The sequence below is a fragment of the Sander vitreus genome, chromosome 18 (genome assembly GCF_031162955.1).
Source record: "Sander vitreus isolate 19-12246 chromosome 18, sanVit1, whole genome shotgun sequence".
NCBI lineage: Eukaryota > Metazoa > Chordata > Actinopteri > Perciformes > Percidae > Sander > Sander vitreus.
Genome location: NC_135872.1, coordinates 7,319,918 through 7,339,079, shown reverse-complemented (window position 1 = coordinate 7,339,079; position 19,162 = coordinate 7,319,918). Strand labels below are relative to the sequence as shown.

At 41.0% G+C, this 19,162-nt stretch overlaps 1 protein-coding gene across 1 annotated transcript; it reads left to right on the top strand.

Moving 5' to 3' along the window:
• Nucleotides 1-282: 282 nt before the first annotated feature.
• Nucleotides 283-15,860, top strand: tfap2d (transcription factor AP-2 delta (activating enhancer binding protein 2 delta)). Its single transcript, XM_078275214.1, has 8 exons — nucleotides 283-321; nucleotides 1,071-1,589; nucleotides 4,746-4,806; nucleotides 10,309-10,474; nucleotides 12,023-12,141; nucleotides 12,270-12,411; nucleotides 13,295-13,408; nucleotides 15,650-15,860. Exons 1-8 carry the CDS (start codon nucleotides 283-285, stop codon nucleotides 15,858-15,860), a joined length of 1,371 nt encoding a protein of 456 aa, XP_078131340.1.
• The last annotated feature ends 3,302 nt before the right edge of the window (nucleotides 15,861-19,162 follow it).

Below are 19,162 nucleotides of genomic sequence, written 5' to 3'. Positions count from 1 at the left end.
CTCAGTGCTGATGCTTAATTTTCAAAACTTCTATATTACCAAGGGACCTACGACATCAGCCGAGAAATACCCTGCAAGTACAAAATCCGTGAGCCAGCCCCGTCCGTGCAGAGGGGAGACGCTCGCGTTCCGCCAGCTTTCTGCCGTTACCGAGAGCGCGCGAGGGGGGACTTTTCCATTTCTCTCGCTTTTTGAGGATTTTAACGCATTTTTATTATTATCCGATCTGGCCAGAGAGCGGAGGAGAAAAAAAAAAACACGGGTTACTTTGGAGAAAGCACAATGTCAGCGACCTTCCCCGGACTTGTCCACGACGCAGAGGTAGGCTACTGTATTTACTTAACATCCTCTAATTTATGAAATAATAGAAGGCTGGTAGTAGAATAAAATGGTTTAAACTGAGTTACGGAGGCATTTCGAGACAGCATAGAGACTCAAGAAGAGTCTAACTGGAATATAGCCTACTGTATTGCATGGATAAAAATAATAATAATAATAATAATAATAATAATAATAATAATAATAATAATAATAATAATAATAATAATAATAATAGGCTATGTATGGAGGGAGAAATGAGTCGTGCATCTCACTGCAGCTGCCGGTAAAAACGGGGCTTTTTATTAGTGTGTGGAAGCAAATGAGGCTCGTGTGTGAGCCGGTAACAGTGTGATTAGAACATGTTAGGGCGGAACACTGCGCTGTGTCTCACTCTACTTACCTCTCATCCACAATGAGCGAGAGAGCCGGGACAGTAAATTTGCCAACAGCTCGGGAATAATAATAATATATAACAGCACGGCTTTTAAAACGTAGCAAGGAGAGTGACAGGCATGCCAAAGGGAGGGGAGAAAATACCGATGGCTCCTGTTGCCGTGCGTTCGTTCCCCTCCCGGGCGTGTGGAAATGACATCTCCTTCAGGTGGTTTAAAGTGGAAGAAGAAAAAAAAAAAACGCTTTGAGTGTTTGAGTTGTGTTTTTGAGTGTGTTTGGGAGGCAGAGAGAGGAGACACCGGCTGATGCTAAATGACACGGCTCATATATCTCCCCGTCTCTTTATTATCTTGTAGATACGTCACGACGGATCAAACAGCTATCGGCTCATGCAGCTCGGGTGCCTGGAGTCCGTGGCCAACTCCTCGGTCGCCTACTCCTCTTCATCCCCGCTCACCTACCCGGCGCCGGCAGGGACGGAGTTCGCTTCGCCCTATTTCTCGGCCAACCACCAGTACACGCCCCTCCACCACCAGTCCTTCCACTACGAGTTCCAGCACTCCCACCCGGCCGTGGCCCCGGAGGCCTACGGGCTCAACTCGCTGCACTCGGGCCAGTACTACCAGCAGATCCACCACGGAGAGCCCGCCGACTTCATCAACCTGCACAATGCGCGCTCGGCCCTCAAGTCCTCGTGCCTGGACGAGCAGCAGCGGCGCGAGCTGGGCTGCCTCGACGCTTACCGGCGCCATGACCTGTCGCTGATGACGTCACACGGCTCCCAGGCCTACGGCGTCGGTATGCACCACCCGGACCAGAGGCTGCTGCCCGGCGGCGGCCTTGGTCTCCCTTCGTCAGGATCAGACGACCTGCAGGTACCGGAGGCCTCCATCACTCTTTCCCCGCTAATTCACAGTCTCCTGCCACCTTACTGTAACCCCTTTATTTCTCCTTCCTTCGGCTTCTCCTTTCTAATTTATTAACACTGTTCCATAATATGATAATAGTATGCTAGGCTACTATACAGAGTCTGATGGCTGCCACAAGGTCCAGTATCCCTGCCCTACTGGCCTACTATTGAACCCCCCTCCTCCCCCTATTGTACCAGCAACACAGCAATTCCAAAAATATTGAACAGAAAGACAGCGCCAGATGTCTGTCTGTCTGCCTGTCTGCTTCATCTGTCTGTTGTCTATGACACTGACAAGGCTGTATAACATTTGGCCTGTAGGTTATGCCCCGCCAGTGACTCTGTCCTACTTTGGAGTAAATAATATTGGATTTCATCTTGAGATAATTTTGTTGCCAAACCAAACGTGACTGTACAACAGGCTAAGTAGCCTAAATGTCAAGTCCACCCGGCGCAGTGCCTCTGAAAGGAAGGCCTGTTTCTAAAGGTTAATTGACTGGCAGTCTATACAATCCTATTGTGAAATCCGCCCTTTATTTTTCCAGAAACATACGAGACCCATATTTTACATAATTCTTTTCGATGTAAAGAAATGGTCGAGATGAAAACGGATTCGCACGGTTCGTGTGTGTGTGTGTGTGTGTGTGTGTGTGTGTGTGTGTGTGTGTGTGTGTGTGTGTGTGTGTGTGTGTGTGTGTGTGTGTGTGTCCGGCTGTCTGTTGAGGCAAAGAAAAGCCGCTGGTTGCTCTATTCTCCGGTAAAGGGCGGATTAACGGATCGGGGGTTCAGGGCACAATGCCCAGCTCGAGCACCATAAAGCACCGTAGTTTATCCAATTACCGACTTAACGTCAATCAACTTTGTTACTTATGCAGCGACATCTGAGCTGCTTAAAACGCGTCTCTCTTAGTTAAACACAATTTAACACCGCGGCACATCATTTCAGTCACGTTAACTATTTACCAACTCCACTCAAGTCCAGCTCGATCGAGTCGCTTTTATCGACATTTTTACTACGCTACGCTATGTTTACACTATGATTAAATAGCATCAGTAATAATAACCGCTTCATTTTAATGACGATAAATAATCAGTAATATATTTATTATAGGCATATTTCATAACAATAATTCAGTTTTCTTTAAATTAATTTATTTTACTTTATTTAAAGGGTGTGGCAGTGTAACCGGACGATGATGCGTTTTAAATGGAAAAAGAAATAGCCTACTGTGAATTGTCACTTAATATTGCAGCACATTTAGATAATTATAATTGTTCATGCATGATTATTATTTTTATTGATCTTTCATCATGGATTACTTTTAGACGATTTATAGCCTACATGGAATTTAATAATTTGAATCCCGTATTAATATGGCATTTATTCTACGTAACATTTGTTGTTAAATTACAGTAGTCTAAAATGAATAGTGCAAGTAGCCTACGTTGCCTTTATTTCATTTTAATTTCAAACCTATGGGCTCGCAGTTGATTGTTATAGCAAATACTATATTTATCTTAAGCCGCTGGCACTTGAAAAGAGCACAGGTTTGACCCCTTTATTGAGAAAAAGAAAGAAACGGCTCGTGAACCTGAGCTTGCGCGAGGCGGATGTATGAACGGAACAGATGCGCCTATGGTCTCGTGCAGCCCGGTCGCATCTTTGAGCGCGTTAAAGAGATTTTCATGCTGAACAAAAGCAGCTGCCACACCTTTCTCCCGTCACTAAGCTAATTCATGCAAGACCTCTGCGTTTTGTATATTGATTTTATAATCACTTTAGCTTCGGAATAAGAAGAAAAGAAACAGAGCAGGAGCTGGTTAAGAAAGAACTACAACCAGCTCCTTTTCTCCCAGTTTATTTTAATCAGGTTCTGCGTGGGCCAGGCCTCGAGGCTCACACGGGGGATTAAGTGTTTTTTGAATAAAAGCGCGTGTTCTCCTTTCTTGATGACATTGTTGATAGCACGCGAGTCTGAACTGGACCAAAATGGCGGCGGTAAAAAGGTTTCCATAGCCTACATATAGGCTGCTTGTTGTGTGTATGCTACAGAGTGATCTCCAACAGGTTGGTGACTGCAACAAACACATGTGCTCTTTTCTCTCAGCCTGGACGAGTTGTGCTGTCCTCGCTTATAGCCCGAAGTCTTTCAAATTAAGCTCGTTTCTGGGTGAGCCGTGAGCTGCATCCTTTGTTTTACTGTGCCCTCAATTTTACTCAAAGTCTGCTAAGTGACGTAGCCTACACTTTCTAACAAAAAGTGTTCGAGCAGTAGAATATAGTTCAAATGGCGTGCAACAGGGCCTATGTTTAGAAGCTATAAGGTGACATGTGTAAGCTCTGATTGCCAAACTTTACGATACCATGATCTATATGCAGTGGTTCCCAACATGTGGGTCGAGACCAACCAAAGGAGTCGTAAGATACATTTGAGGAGGCATAAGATAAATGGTGTAGAAAATATTTCTTTTTAAAGTATTCTGATGCAGAAATGTTTTTTGTTTTTTTTTGTAAAACTTTTTATAGTCTAAGGTTTTTTGCGACATATTTAATACCTTAAATTCCTACATTCTAAAAATGATTCAACAGCCTACTGTATTAAAACACATTACAACAGGTCAGTGTTTTAATTGGATGCAAGCCAAATGAAGAACCACTGGTCTATGGGATTTACAGGACATATTACCACATATAGGACTGTGTTGCCTTAAGGAACATTTAGTAACCCCTTGTATGGGGATCTCTATCAACAGTGCTGCTACTATCATTACATGTATGTTGAAATGTACAGCTTTATTATGATATTGCATTAATTGTATGGCCTCAGTTTCATTTTTCTAAGATTTTTTCAGAGAACATTCTCCTCTGAAAGATTATTTATCTATCTATCTATCTATCTATCTATCTATCTATCTATCTATCTATCTATCTATCTCATGGTAAATGGATGTCCATACAAGCATAACAGCTCCCAAGAAAAACGAAAGTCATTAATTTCAGGTGTTCCTGTAGCCTGACAGTGAACTATGCTCCAGCAGTATAAAAAAATAAATAAATAATAAAATCTGGGTGAAGTGATGTCCTCTGCCTTCTCGTCCTAATGAGTGAGTCTCTCCGCAGGGCTCCGTGGAAGCGCAGTGTGGGCTCGTGCTGAACGGCCAAGGGGGCGTCATCCGGAGAGGTAAGGCCCCGTTTATTCTCTCTATTGTTGTACCGGAGGCCGTGAACACTCACAGCTCGACACGACAGCGAGCAGACAGACAGACAAACAGGCGGAGCACTCGTCTCTTGTCTGCTGTCAACATGTTACAGCAGGAACGGCCCCGTTTCCTCGCCTATTTAAACACTAACACACTGTACACGCGCAGACACTGTGCTTCCCATTTCCAGTATGAAATGGACTGTCACTCAACACCTACGGGGGAGGGGGGGGAGTTCCCAGTCACTTTAAACATCGTCTTTGAGGTTTTTTTTCTCCCAGGAAATTAAAATGTCAACAAAGTCATTAATATGGCACTGATTTGACTTTACGAGGCTCACCCTCAGATGTAGCCTATATTTGACATATTATAGCCTACACACAATAGTACAACAGGCACGTCATGTTTGAAGTCAAACCTGTAGGCTATTTTAGACTTTTATTTAGATTAAATAAACAATTGATGTAATGTAATATTCATGCTGTTTTTAAGATCATGAATTCATCACAATCCCCAAACATTGCTATTATGATCTTATCTCTCACCTGTAATAATTACATAGCAAAACAAAGATACTCAAGGAATAGCCCCTTATTTATGCTACAACTTTTTTAGTAGTCTATAAACCACAATTGTGCAGACTTTAAATAGGACTTTAAACGAATGTGAGGCTTAATTTAAGAAACTAAACGTCTACAAATGTAATTATAGGTGTATTCTGACTATTGTAAATTAATAAATCCAATTCAGTTCAATGTGGTAACAGAAACTATCGTTCATGTAAGCCTAGAGAATTATATGAAACTAAAGGGGGCAATCCAGGATATCATTTTCATTTGGCTGCTCAACCACATTTGATTGCTTCTGGGCAAATTCAATTTCAATTTTTTTTTCTCTTGTGTATTTATCTGTGGGCTGTAATGTAAACCATATCACAGGGATAATTAGGTTTCTGGAGTGCAGTAATTGTTGTTTCTCATATGTTTCTGTTGTAATCATAGACGAGGAGAATGAATCCATAGCCTTTACATGCTGAGTCGTAGAGGCGGCTCAGGTTGACTCATGGTGTCAGGGTCTGGGTTTTAACAACCTTTAGGTTCATCAACGCCTGTTTGTTTTTTAGTTTTTTAGTCTGGACTAGGCTATAGTTTTCAGGCTCTGTCTAGGGTTTAATTTTTCATCAGCTCTGCCTAGGTGTTGGGGCTTTTCTCTCGGATTGACGCGGGAATCCCTTCGCTATCACTTTCGGTTAATGGTGCGCCGTATTTGGCCCTGAGATCAGCCGCTGCAACCATCACAACCAATAATCTTTGCTTTACCTCCCGCTCCCGTATCGATAGCTTCTCTCGCCTGGGGCGGACGCTTTGATATGCTAATGCCGAGCGGGGCCCCGGATTCAGCCGAGATCATATTAATGTTGTTCTTTCTGACTGCGGCTTTGGCGGCATGAATATTCACATAACCTTTTTTTCAAAAGAAAATCACTCAAGAAACGCGGATCCTACTTAGGAGGAGTCGTCTGTGTTTTTAATCACCCTGCTATCCCTTTCCCCGTTCAGCTCTAACAGCAGCCTCACAGATCAAGCTGATCTGTCAGGCGCGCGCTCCCGCCACCATAGCCCGTGCACGCGCCTCTCTTTTCTGTCAAGACATTGGCTGGCTTACTTTGGAGCTATAAACATTGTTGTTAAAATATGAGGAGAATGACATTTGGCCCGTGTCTCTTTTTCTTTAATTTTCGTGGCAAACTCGTAAAAGGCGTTTGATTCCGCGTGTGATCCCGCCCGCCGCTCGCGCCGCAGCCCGAGGCTACTCTCCGTTGCTTAAATACCGTTATCGCCTCTGGGCCCGCGCGCTCCACTGACTGCACTACCGGCAATAGCTCTTTTCGATTGCCCTTGGCAACATAAAATACAAACTACTTTGAATCAAAACATTTTTAGGGGAATTAATATGATGTGAACCCGCGGCTTTCAGAGACGCGCGCCCCTGTCAGAGCGCTTGAGTCTGACAGACAGGTCTGCCGGGTTTGTGTCACATATACACAGACTAGCCGGACTTCACACGCGCATACCACACGCGCACGCGCACACGCACACCACACACACACACACACACACACACACACACACGAGTTCAAGCTTAACCAATAATATCAATCGACTCCCTCGACCTACAATCGTCCATTTTTGACAGCCTGAGTGAAATACAAGTCCCACACTGCCTGGTACAAAGTGCTGCCTGCTGGAGTACAACAGGCTTTTGTTACCACACCATGATGATGTCACAGTTGTGCTGTGGGCGCGAGTCGCTGTCCAGGTGCTGAAATGAAAGGTGGAAGCTGCTGTCCACAGGGGTGCTGAACCTGGATGACATGTTTTTGAAGCTGCAGGTCTAAGTGCCTTCCTGCAGCCAGAGAAATGATATGAAACTAGGACATTTCTGCTGATTGTGAATAATAGATTCTTAGAGCTAAAACATGGGTTACAGTTACTCACATATAGGGCTTAGTCGGTGGCCAAATTGTCCCCATTGCGCCGAAAAGATTGGCGTGTGCAGCAAATCCCTGCCTGAAGCAGTCTATTCGGCCTAAACGTCATCCTTTTCTTCATTCCATTATATCCAGCATGGCCTAATAACAAAGCGACACACCCTACTGTTAGATTTGATAATGAGGCAGATGAATAATAGAATATAGTAATATATAATAAGTAATATATAGTAAGACCTTGCGTTTCAGCTGCTTGGGACGTTAGTTCAAGTGAAAGTTTAATAATAATAGGCCTACTCAGAGCAGTCGATATATTCCAGGAGGATCCAGCAACACTGATTCAGATGCAATTAATAATGTGAAAGAGCATTCCCTATCACAACCACAATCATTTATTCACACACTCAGGAGCCTCAAGTACACAGTGAAATCAACTTGGTGATCGGTGGAAAGTGATTAAAGGAAGGGTTTGTTGTAGATTACAGCAGACTTGTCTTACATACAGACAAATATTGAGCTGGAACAGAAATATAAATATATGTACATAGTGAAAAAAATTATATTTAACTAGTGAAGAGGAGTCTGATGGAGTGCTGAGCAAAACACATTGATCTCACCAGTGGTGATTGAATATACTTAGCCTATCTGTTTTTATGGACTGAGTGTGCATTTACTATCACAACCTTTCCTGGTTTAAGTTTAGATTAAAATCATATTTGAACCAATCGTTTACAGCTCTACTGTGAAGAGTGTACAAGGATGATAAAGGCTGTGAACCAGGCAGACTTCCAGTGAAAAACATGCATTTTCATTTTTTGCTAAATTGTTCAGATAAACTAAAGGATTATGTTTTCTTTAATGGGCTTAAAATACGTACGCCATTTAAAAATCCATTGGATTATCTGAAAACAATGTATTGTCACAATGCTGGAAACAGCTGTTTTTTCTTAGCTCATAAGAAGGTGACATTTTGGAGATGCATGGTTTTGATGTGTAAAGATGAAAATAGGCTGCATCCTTAATTTGTGTTAAGGTTTGGAGGCAAGTATTTGAGGCAGTGTAAACAGAAATGTGGATTAGCATACTGCATGTGACAAAAGAAAGGTAGTAAATATAAATATATCACATTTGATAAATAATTTTCATGTTATAATGAAAGTGGAAAAGCTGAAGTGGTGAGCTTTTTTCCTGTGCAGGCTATTTTTATTCACTGTGAATAGTACATACTGCACACTGGCTGCACTGACACTTTACATTATTGTACCGAGCGAAGAGACTTCCTGTTTGCTCAGATATGTTTTTTTTTTAATAACTTGTATGTCCTGATACGTGTAAATATTACAAATAAGAACCAGGAAGACCTCTTGCAAAGTTTGTACACAGCTAAAGCCACCCTTCTCAGGGTTGAGGATACATTTATACCTTTATGAATATGTTTTCTTTCGGACAAAAATGTACATGTATTTTCTATTAGTCAAGGGGGAGTTCAAGGTCTAAATTGATTTGTATTGGATACATTCAGCACATACCTGAAAGCACCTACACTAAAAATAAGGAAAAAGTCTCTTGCAGCTCTTGTAAAGAATGCAGCATCCTCTCATTACTTGCAGAATTCATTACAAAATGAGATATCCCTCAAATTAAAGGAAGCCCCAGAATAATTTTCAGCGCCTTTGGCTTTGCACCGTGTTTTCACACAACATGCGTCTGCCTCTTGTCCAGCTCTTGGATGGCCTAAAATCCATCATTATCATTGTTATAATTCATTTAATTTCTACAGAATTTAAGAAGATCCTCCTCGTTTTGTTGACACTTCACTGATCAGCATCTACTCAAATGTGGAAATACATGTTTAACCATAAATCCTCAGGTCATGGCTGTATATTGTATAAACAAGCGGAGGCAGTCAGTCAGTGCACTGACAGAAGTTGGGCGTGTGCATGTTTAAATGCAAACCAATGGAACTGAACATCCAGAGGAGCTGGATCTTAGTTGTTTGCAAGTTGTTTTTTATTTTAATATACTTTTAAATCAGTATTACTGAAAATTGCAGAGGTGGTATTGGCATAATGCAACTAAACTACTTATAATAAACAAAACTGCCTGCACAATTTCCCTGAGACATTCAAGCTTGTGTCAACATAGGGGCTTTCCCAAAATAGCACAAAGGTTTTTGTTTTATAATCTGTGTTGTTAAAAACAATTATCAATGTACAGATCACCAATAGGTGGGTCAGCATTCCTGTTAAATGGTGTTTTGACCTATCATTAGACATTGCATTAGTACACAGAAGTACAAACGGTACAAAGTTCAATTTGCCACTAATTAATTAAAAAAAAGTGTTTACCTAAAGTAGCAATTGGTTTGAAATCTGCTGGACAGCTCCACAGTTCTTTGTTTTTAATGGTTCCACTGTTGTGCTGCATTATTTCAGCTTCATGTTTGACACTGCATCATTAGGGAAATACTTTTGCAAGTTATGGATTCACTTCTTTGTATGTTCAAAAGATATACAGGCAGTTATTTTGCACAGCTTATTTACGGTGCCATGAAACACTTGTGGACTTCTTGAGATGAATAATCCATTGGGGGAAATAAAAACAAGGCTGTTTTTCATATTTCAAGAAAAGGTGACATTTTTGGAGATACGTGGTTCGACAGGACATCGAAGAAGATCAAAATAGGCAGCATCTTTAATTTATGTAGACAGAAATGTGGACTGTGTGTGACAAATTGAAGGGAGTTAAAATAAAATGATCAAGTTTGATAAAATACAATGAGACAACCTTGTTTCAACTAATGGGTGAGCACACAACAACAATTTATATTTATTGGCCAACTATTCCTTTAACTGTCCTTGGGTACTGCTGTTCGTCCATGCTGAGCCTTGTTGTAACATGTCGTGTTGTGTGTGTGTGTGTGTGTGTGTGTGTGTGTGTGTGTGTGTGTGTGTGTGTGTGTGTGTGTGTGTGTGTGCGTGCGTGCGTGCAGGGGGGACATGTGTGGTGAATCCTACAGATCTGTTCTGCTCGGTACCTGGCCGACTGTCGCTTCTCAGCTCCACCTCCAAGTACAAAGTCACCATCGCCGAGGTGAAAAGAAGACTGTCCCCACCAGAGTGCCTCAACGCCTCCCTACTGGGTGGCATACTGCGCAGGTCAGTACACACACACACACAGAAATCTGACCGTACACCGATGCAGAACAAGGGTTCATCGCAGCTTCTTTCATGGATCTAAACGTAAATACTGTGATTAAAGAGTACTGCTGACATCGTAAATGAGGAACAATTTTATGGTGACTATTTAAACCTAAAGTGTCTCCTAATAAATCCACTGATCACTGGCCATGTAGGACGGAACACTTCAAAAATATTGAGTCCATCTTGCAGCAGCAGGGTTATACAAGAATACAAGTGTAGCGGTGAAGTAGTGAAAGGGTGGAAGAACAATCCAACAACACAGAATCTAGCCCTATAAATCAACAACTTGTAGACAAAGTCACTGGACAAATGTGGATTCACTGCAGGACCGTTACTTTGGATTGTATTAGATTATCAAAATGTTTCTGTTATTTTGTCCACCCCCTGTATATCCTGTAACAAAATAATATAGAAGAGAGAGAGAGAGAGAGAGAGAGAGAGAGAGAGAGAGAGAGATTTTAAAAGTGAAAACCCTGTTTTTTTAAAAGTGTAAATCTGGCTGGTGAACATTGGAGAGCGCTGCCTGAGTCTTTGTGAACCTCAGATGAAACAGAGGATATACAGTAGCGCCCACAAAGACTATTGTAGGCGAACGAAGGCCGGGGCTGCACGCGCCGCCATGCCCAGGGAGCCAGAGGGAGGCGAGACCAGGCCAAAGCATGCCAGGATCAGAGGAACTAGAGGAAAGCAAGAGTTGCCAGCACTGTATTATTGATGAGGCGGAGAGAAAGGGAAGGGAGGGGGACCTACAAGATGAGGCATCAACAAAGTAGAAGAAAAAAAAATGTGCAAATAGAGGTGTTGATCATCATCTGGAGTAGAATAAATCACACCAACAACACAGCTTAATTCTAACAGATGAGAACATGAATTGTGTTTTCACATGTGTGTATCAGAACCAAAATCAATGTTGAGAAGTTTATCTTAAGTGAAACTGTGCCTCCAGTTTGGACAACAGTCATTTCCATTCAAATATCCCAAATAGATCTTTTGGGAGTTTTATAAGATAGGAAGTAAGGACATATGGTTTTAAAATGTTGACATAAAAAGATGAAGTAATGACAGGGACCATTGCTCCTCTGTTTTCCAAAATAGAACGTCTTTGGGTATAGAAAGAGACAAATGCTCAAACAATGACAGAGGAAACTCAAGGGGACATGCAACCATATCTATGTGTAAAGAAAGCATATTTTAATATGTAACGAGTTGACATGTTTTAATTTTATACTCTTTGATATTATGCTTAATTTCATGCCTTTGTCAAATCAAAGCAAATCTATATTCTTCCATCCTTACCTTCAAGACTTAATTAAACACACATTGATTTGTAGAATAAGGAGGCCAGAGGATTTTATTTGTATTTTGGTTCAAAATGATTAATGATGATATGTGATCCAGATATTCTCTCTTTCTTTTTGGGTGTTAAACAATGACAGTATGATGATGAGGAATGTGTGATGTAAAAAAAAAAAAAACATATGTATATATTTTCTGTTTTCACAGAGCGAAGTCTAAGAACGGAGGCCGGTGTCTTCGTGAGAAATTAGATCGTCTAGGCCTCAACCTGCCGGCAGGACGGAGGAAAGCTGCCAACGTCACACTGCTCACCTCCCTGGTGGAAGGTAAGGGACTTTTGTCCAAAACACCTTCCAAAAAACTTGAGTTGTACCTTCAGATATATTCCAGTTTTCATATTTGATCCATTTAGCACTTGCTATATCAGTCTTTTTCCTGTTTTTTTCGTGCTCAGGTGAGGCGCTCCACCTGGCGAGGGACTTTGGCTACACCTGCGAGACAGAGTTTCCCAGTAAGGCAGTGGGGGAACATTTGGCGAGGCAGCACAGTGAGCCGAAAGAAACCAGCGCACGCAAGAAAATGGTCCTAGCTACGAAGTGAGAATACAAACAAACACACATTCACACACACTAGCAAAGACACACTGGAACCGTTTAGAGCTTGAATTGTTTTTGTAACTTCTCGGCAAGATACAGGAGGTTTTCTTCTGAAATTCTCCAGATGTCAAGGTTTTCATAACTTTAAAAACGGTCAAAAGGTATAGATTTAAGTCAGCGTTTGTCTACAAGTCTATAAGTTTAGTTGAAAATCACGATTGATTCTGGAGTTAAAACAGGATCGAGAAAATTGATCATTTTAAAAAACATTTCTCCTCAGATTTTGCTTTCACTTAAAACTTTATTCTACCATTTACAGCCACTTTACAGTCTTAAGTTCATCACCCTACTATTAACCATCTATCTTGAGGGAAAGTGCTTGGACCAAGGTGTTCAAAAACAAGAAAACGATTGGTTTTATTGGCTTTGTGAGAGTCAGACAACAGAAAAAAACAGACGTTTAAGGAAAGAGCATTATATGAGAATGTAAACTTCATGCACAGTAGGGGAAAAAGGACAACCTCCCACTTTTAACAACATGCACACCTTTCATGCATAAAGCATCTACTGTATTTGAATTTTAAGATATTGTAATCACAATTTTAGGTGATCAGGCTTGCTACCACTCTTTTCCAGGTAATGCTAAGTTAGATTTTTCCATGATCCATACAATGGTTAACAACACTGAATAAAACCCAAAAAAGAAAGCCTGGACCAATGTTGAAAACCAACTATGACTTGCCTTCAATTGTTTCTTCGGAGGAATTCATGTGTGGGTTGATCCAAAATGATGAGGATGGGTGCAAAAAAAAGACACAAATTGCAACGGTTGTGTTGGGGACAGATGGTAAACTCTCATTCCCTCCCTCCTTCTGTCCATTAGGCAAATCTGTAAGGAGTTCCAGGACTTATTGAGCCAAGACCGCTCTCCTCTGGGCTCCTCCAGACCAACCCCCATCCTGGACCTGGACATCCAGAGACACCTCACACACTTCAGGTAACACACACACACACACACACACACACGGTCTTTACACAATAATGTACTGGACATTTCTTTAGGCGTTTCCAATCTAGAGTCACTCTGAACAACTGAAACGACTGAGTGTAGACAGATTTCTTGCAGAGCCCGGCTGCTCTCCTTTTTGGCTCAGACCACTTTGCCATTTTCGAAAGATGCAGCTGTGCAGTTTGTTTTATTGGCACAAATGACAGAGGAGGAGCGGCTTGTTAGCAGAAATGTCACATCTATGGCGTCATCCCTAGCAGAATACACACAGTTTTATCAAACCTCCAAAGGGAGATGTACTGTAGAGCGCCCAGCAGAAAGATAAGAACTGAGCTCTGTTGCAGAAACACAGTTATGACAGATTGCACAGCAGCTTAAAGCGTATCTCTCGCCAAAATGCAACCTGGGGTATTTTTGTGAATATACCCGAGTCAAACATTCGTTTAAAAGCATGATTAGGACGGAAACGTCACTTTTAAGATTTACAGTATTCTCGTTTTTTGTCAAATGGCCTTTTGAATGGGAGTGCTAGGGGCACAGCTGTGATCGCATCAAAATCACTATTTTTAAAACCCTAAAAAGGCTCAACACAACATGAAACTTTGCTCGAAGTATCACCAGGGGCTCTACACGTGAACTCGAGCATTGAGAGCATTGTTTGTGTACACAGAGTTTACTAAAAAGAAAGGTTTTGAACAACTCACTTTAACTGTTGTTGTTTACGCAATCCGCCATCTTGCCAGTCAAAAAGAGTCGATCTCCGAATGCGAATGAACGGACTCCATAGGAGGAAATGTCATGAGGCTTCTTTTTCAACTACAAGGTCAATATTGTTTTCACTATCGATAAAACAACAAATTATAACTGCATTTATATGGAACTAAGCTATAGGAGCTTTCCATCCTTACTCTCCTCCCTGTTACGTTGCATTCGTGCTGGAGTTGACGTGTAGAGCCCCTGGTGATACTTCGAGCAAAGTTTCATGTTGTGTTGAGCCTTTTTAGGGTTTTAAAAATAGTGATTTTGATGTGATCATAGCAGTGCCCCTAGCACTCCCATTCAAAAGGCCATTTGAGCGGAAACGAGAATACGGTCAATCTTAAAAGTGGCGTTTCCGTCCTAAATATGCTTTTAAACAAAAGTTTGACTCGGGTACATTCACAAAAAGACCCTAGGTTGCATTTTGGCGAAAGTTACGCTTTAAAGGTCTGAGCTGAGAGGTAACCTGACATTTAGCTCTGAAAGAACCTGCCTGAGGATCTTACAGGACAAACCAGTATCACATAGGAAAATTGATTCTTAAAACCTAGTTTATGCCCATTTATCTTGTATCTTACCTTATATATCTTCTATTGTTATCCTGCAGTCTTGTGGTGCTTTTACATTTTTACTAGTTTTAATTAACGCCACGGTTCCTATGAGTGCCATTATTAGATTGTGGGGTAAGCTGTGCAGTGCGTTAAGAGTAGATTTGGTAGATTTTGTTTTAGGAAAATCAAATAAATAAAAAAATAATGTTTGATTGTGACTGTTGATCGCTTTATATACCCACATGGGAGTCTACTGTATGATTTAAAGCCGTCGTGTATGACAATTCATTATTTAGTCTAGAAAATGTCAGAAAATAGTGAAAAATGCCCATCCCATTCTCTAAAAGCCCAAGAGGAAGTCTTCAAATGGCTCCTTTTGTCTGATCAGCAGTCCTGAACCTAAAAATATTCAGTTTAATATTACATTAGACAAAGAAAAGCACCAAATCCCCATAACTGAGAAGGTAGAACAATAGAATATCAGGTACGTTTTGCTTGAAAAATGACTTAATGAAATATCCATTATCAAAATGGTTGTCAGTTATTTTTCTGTCGATCGATCGAGATTTAAACCTGGCAATATTCAGGCCTAGAATTTGCTAAAAGAGTGTTTCCCATAAATTACTGTAGAAACAGGGAGGAAACGGCATTTAGAACATCACAGGAAACTCTGCTCTGACAGGGGTTAGCCCGACTAAAGACACTCTTTTAGGAGGATTAGAAGCGCCATAACGCAGGGAAGGAGGAAAGTTTCTCTGCAGGTGAACAAACTGAGGAGAAAAAAAAGGAATCTGCACTACTTGAGGAAATCAGTCTTCCTTACAAACCCAAACTGTACCACTGATTTCTTTCTTCTCTTTGCACCTGAATGAAACAAAGGTTTGTCATTGTTCTGATGGTTGTTTCTGCCCCCCGACAGTCTGATCACTCACGGGTTCGGCACGCCGGCGGTCTGCGCAGCTCTCAGCACCTTCCAGACGGTCCTGAGTGAGATGCTCAACTACCTGGACAAAAACTCGAGCGGGAAAACGAGCACCGACCAACAGATCAACAACAGCTCAGAAAAGACGCAGCTCCGGAAAACAGCCGAGCCCCAGAGCAAAGACGGGAAAACAGAAAAGACTGAGTAGCCCCCACCCACCCGGTCCCCGTGCCTTGGAGCGCTGCATTTAGGAGTGTGTGTATGTGCACACACTCTCAGAAAGGATTTGTTAACTCCCAATGTGTCTTCTTTGGGACAATTCATATTGATTGTTATTTATTTATCTTATGTTGAAATGTAACACTAAACTGAACTGTCCCAAACAAGACGTCCTGTTCCACATCCTGTTTAGGTGTGAGTGTGTGTGTGTGTGTGTGTGTGTGTGTGTGTGTGTGTGTGTGTGTGTGTGTGTGTCTGTCATAATAAGGAGGAGCCACGCCAGGGAGACGGCTGTGACTATTCCTTGATTCCTTGAGATTCCTTTGTTTATTAATTCTGAAAACCGGAAGTAAACATGGACATGCTGACATCACAGTTTTCCAGGACAGGGGTGGTAACTGGCAACACACACACACACACACACACACACACACACACACACACACACACACACACACCCAAAGACACACACACAAAGACACACGGTTTTGGGCATTTTGATCTCAATCCAGCTAATTCAGGTGTGGATTTTCTGCAGCGATACAAAAAAAGATTTTTGTTTTTTATTTGTCCTCTGAAGGTTAATTTAACCTATTTTGTATTAAATTATTGAGAGAAATCTCTTGTATTATATTTCTAGTTTTGTTTAAATTCTCAGGCAATTTAATTGAAATAATTTCCCTTTCCAAACTTTTTTAACAGTTTAAATTGAAGTACAATGGCCCTAACCCAAACACTTATACATGCAAAAAACAAAAACAAAAAAAACACATACACCCCTGTACCTGTGAGAGCACTTATACCCCCCCGAAAGCAGACTTATTTTTACACCGTACAATCAGTGCCATAGCAACCAGTGTGTTTACCATGTGGGCAACAGAGAAAAAGACACCATTACTGGATGTGAGAAAGACACAACTGCCTGGGTTAGGCTACACTGTGGTGTGTCTGTGAATGTGTGATTGAATGTGTCTTAGTGTGTATGAGAGATAAAGAGAGAGAGACAGAGAGAAAGAGAGAGAAGGGTCCAACTCAGCCATTTTGTAAAAGGTGACTTTGCGGTTGCTGTCGTTACTCTTCCCTGTGCATGTCTATCTTTGTACACTCCCCAGATCGCAAGTTTAGCCGACACAAGCTCTCTGACTCGCTCATGAACATTTGTAAAGATATATATAAATATTTAAATTACTTTTCTTGTAGGCTTTCAACTATATATATGTTAAATCCCTACCTTCTGAAATGCTGGTGTTCAATAAAGACAGTTGCTACGTGTTCTACTATTTACTCTGGTTTTGTGATGTGATGCACACACACACACGCACACACACGCACGCACACACACGCACGCACACACACACACACACACACACACACACACACACGCACCATGTATAAACATACAGAAGGTGGCAAAAGAGCAAGCAGAGACTGCAAAGAGGCAGCACAGATCAAAGCCAGCGAGTGAATTATCCATACAAGTTCACAGTGTTAAATTATAAAAAGTCAGAGTTCCTCTCTAATGTTGTTAAAAAAGGCTATACCTACAGAAAGGTTCAAAAGACTCCTTTGTGTGTGCGAGCATGTGTGTTTTTCTTTCAGTTTGAGCAACTTCTGTCAGGTTTTCTGCTTATTTATATTACAACCAAAAAACATCTGATGATGAAACAAAGAGAGGAGCAGCTGCCTGCTGGCGTCTCCATCCGGGCCACGTAGGTTCTGTTTACTCTTTAATATTCCAGTCATTTAAAAGGAGGTCACATTCACTGCATAACACAAAAATACATAATCAGACAGGATACATTTACAGTGATGCCTGCTCCGGGTTTGTCATTTTGAATCAATGCAAGTGGAGCCTCAGGTGGAAAAGTAATAGTGGTAAAGAGAAGGATATAAAGGGAGGAAGTAACACAGGTGCAGAATGCCAGTGCGTTCACAGTCTTGCCGTTATTGTTTGGTCTGGTTTTTGACAGATGGCGAATATACACACATGCAGTCAATGTTTTACGATGCTGGGACAAAGCGGATCCATTGATAATGCATCGCAAAATGTAAAAAAGAATGCATTATGACAGATGATAAATAACAGCTTGACGTGTACAACCATTTATAATGGAGTGATTTGGGTTTTTGAAGACTGACACCTGCATTCTTTCAATACACAATGATAGAGTTTCTATCCAATGTAGTGAATAAATAAAATATCAAAGCAAATCTGCAACAGTTAAAACCAAAAATGATTAAAACGTAGTCTGTGCAATGCAACCAAACCATTAAATAACTGCCATCTCTTTGCTTTAGTGTTGAAACTATTCCATTATTTGATTAGTCAACAAAATCAACAATTTTGATAATCGTTCCAGTCATTTCTCAAGCCAAAAACTTGTCAAATGTGAGGATTTGCTGCTTTTCATTCGTTTACATCACTGCAAATTGAATATTTTGGAGTTTTGGACTGTTGCTTGGAAAAAAACAAGCAATGTGAAGATGTCACCTCTGCTCTTGGTAAATTGAAAATTGTGATTTTTGCTCTATTTTCTGATATTTTATAGATTAAAATACCTAATTCAATGATACCGATAGTGATAGCCCTGCTTATTTCCTTTTCTACTTGGTGTTTCTTTAGCACATTCAGGGCCTTTGACAAGGAGCAGAAGAACTGCTTTTCCTTGCTTTATTAAAACATCTTAATCCAAAATCATCTCTTAAAATCAAAAGGAAACTAATTTCAACATGGGTTTCGAGATTTAAGTACGTAGTTATCATAAGTAAGTTATCATTTTAATGTCTAACACCTTTTGCTCCTGACTTCGGTTGGAGCCTGCCAAAAAAATTCTTATTCTTATCTAATTATCCCGTTTCTCATCACCAGGAGGTTGGTTGAAATGTTTACAGACAGGAAGTCCAACATGACATAAACTCAACATCTTGGGTACATGAAGGGTACCCAGATGTTGAGTTCATGAGCAATTTTACACATTATATTTATATATACACATAGGCAGGTTACTTTTCTTTTGTTTATGATATGACATGTTTTAATGCTGTTTTAGTCTCAGCTGCTGAGAGGAACTTCAATCGTATCCGTGGCTAATATGGAAGACTGCGCCTGATGTATAATCAAACTCATGTATCTGAACCCCTGTGAGTGAATATGCAACAGAGTGATGTGTAGGAAGCAAAGCAGCTTTTTAAATTGGCTCTTTGATGGTTTCTGCATCTCACTGGAGGGTATGAGCAGCAACAAATAAGCATGAATTCACATACTGTATACACCCACACGGAGAGCTACAT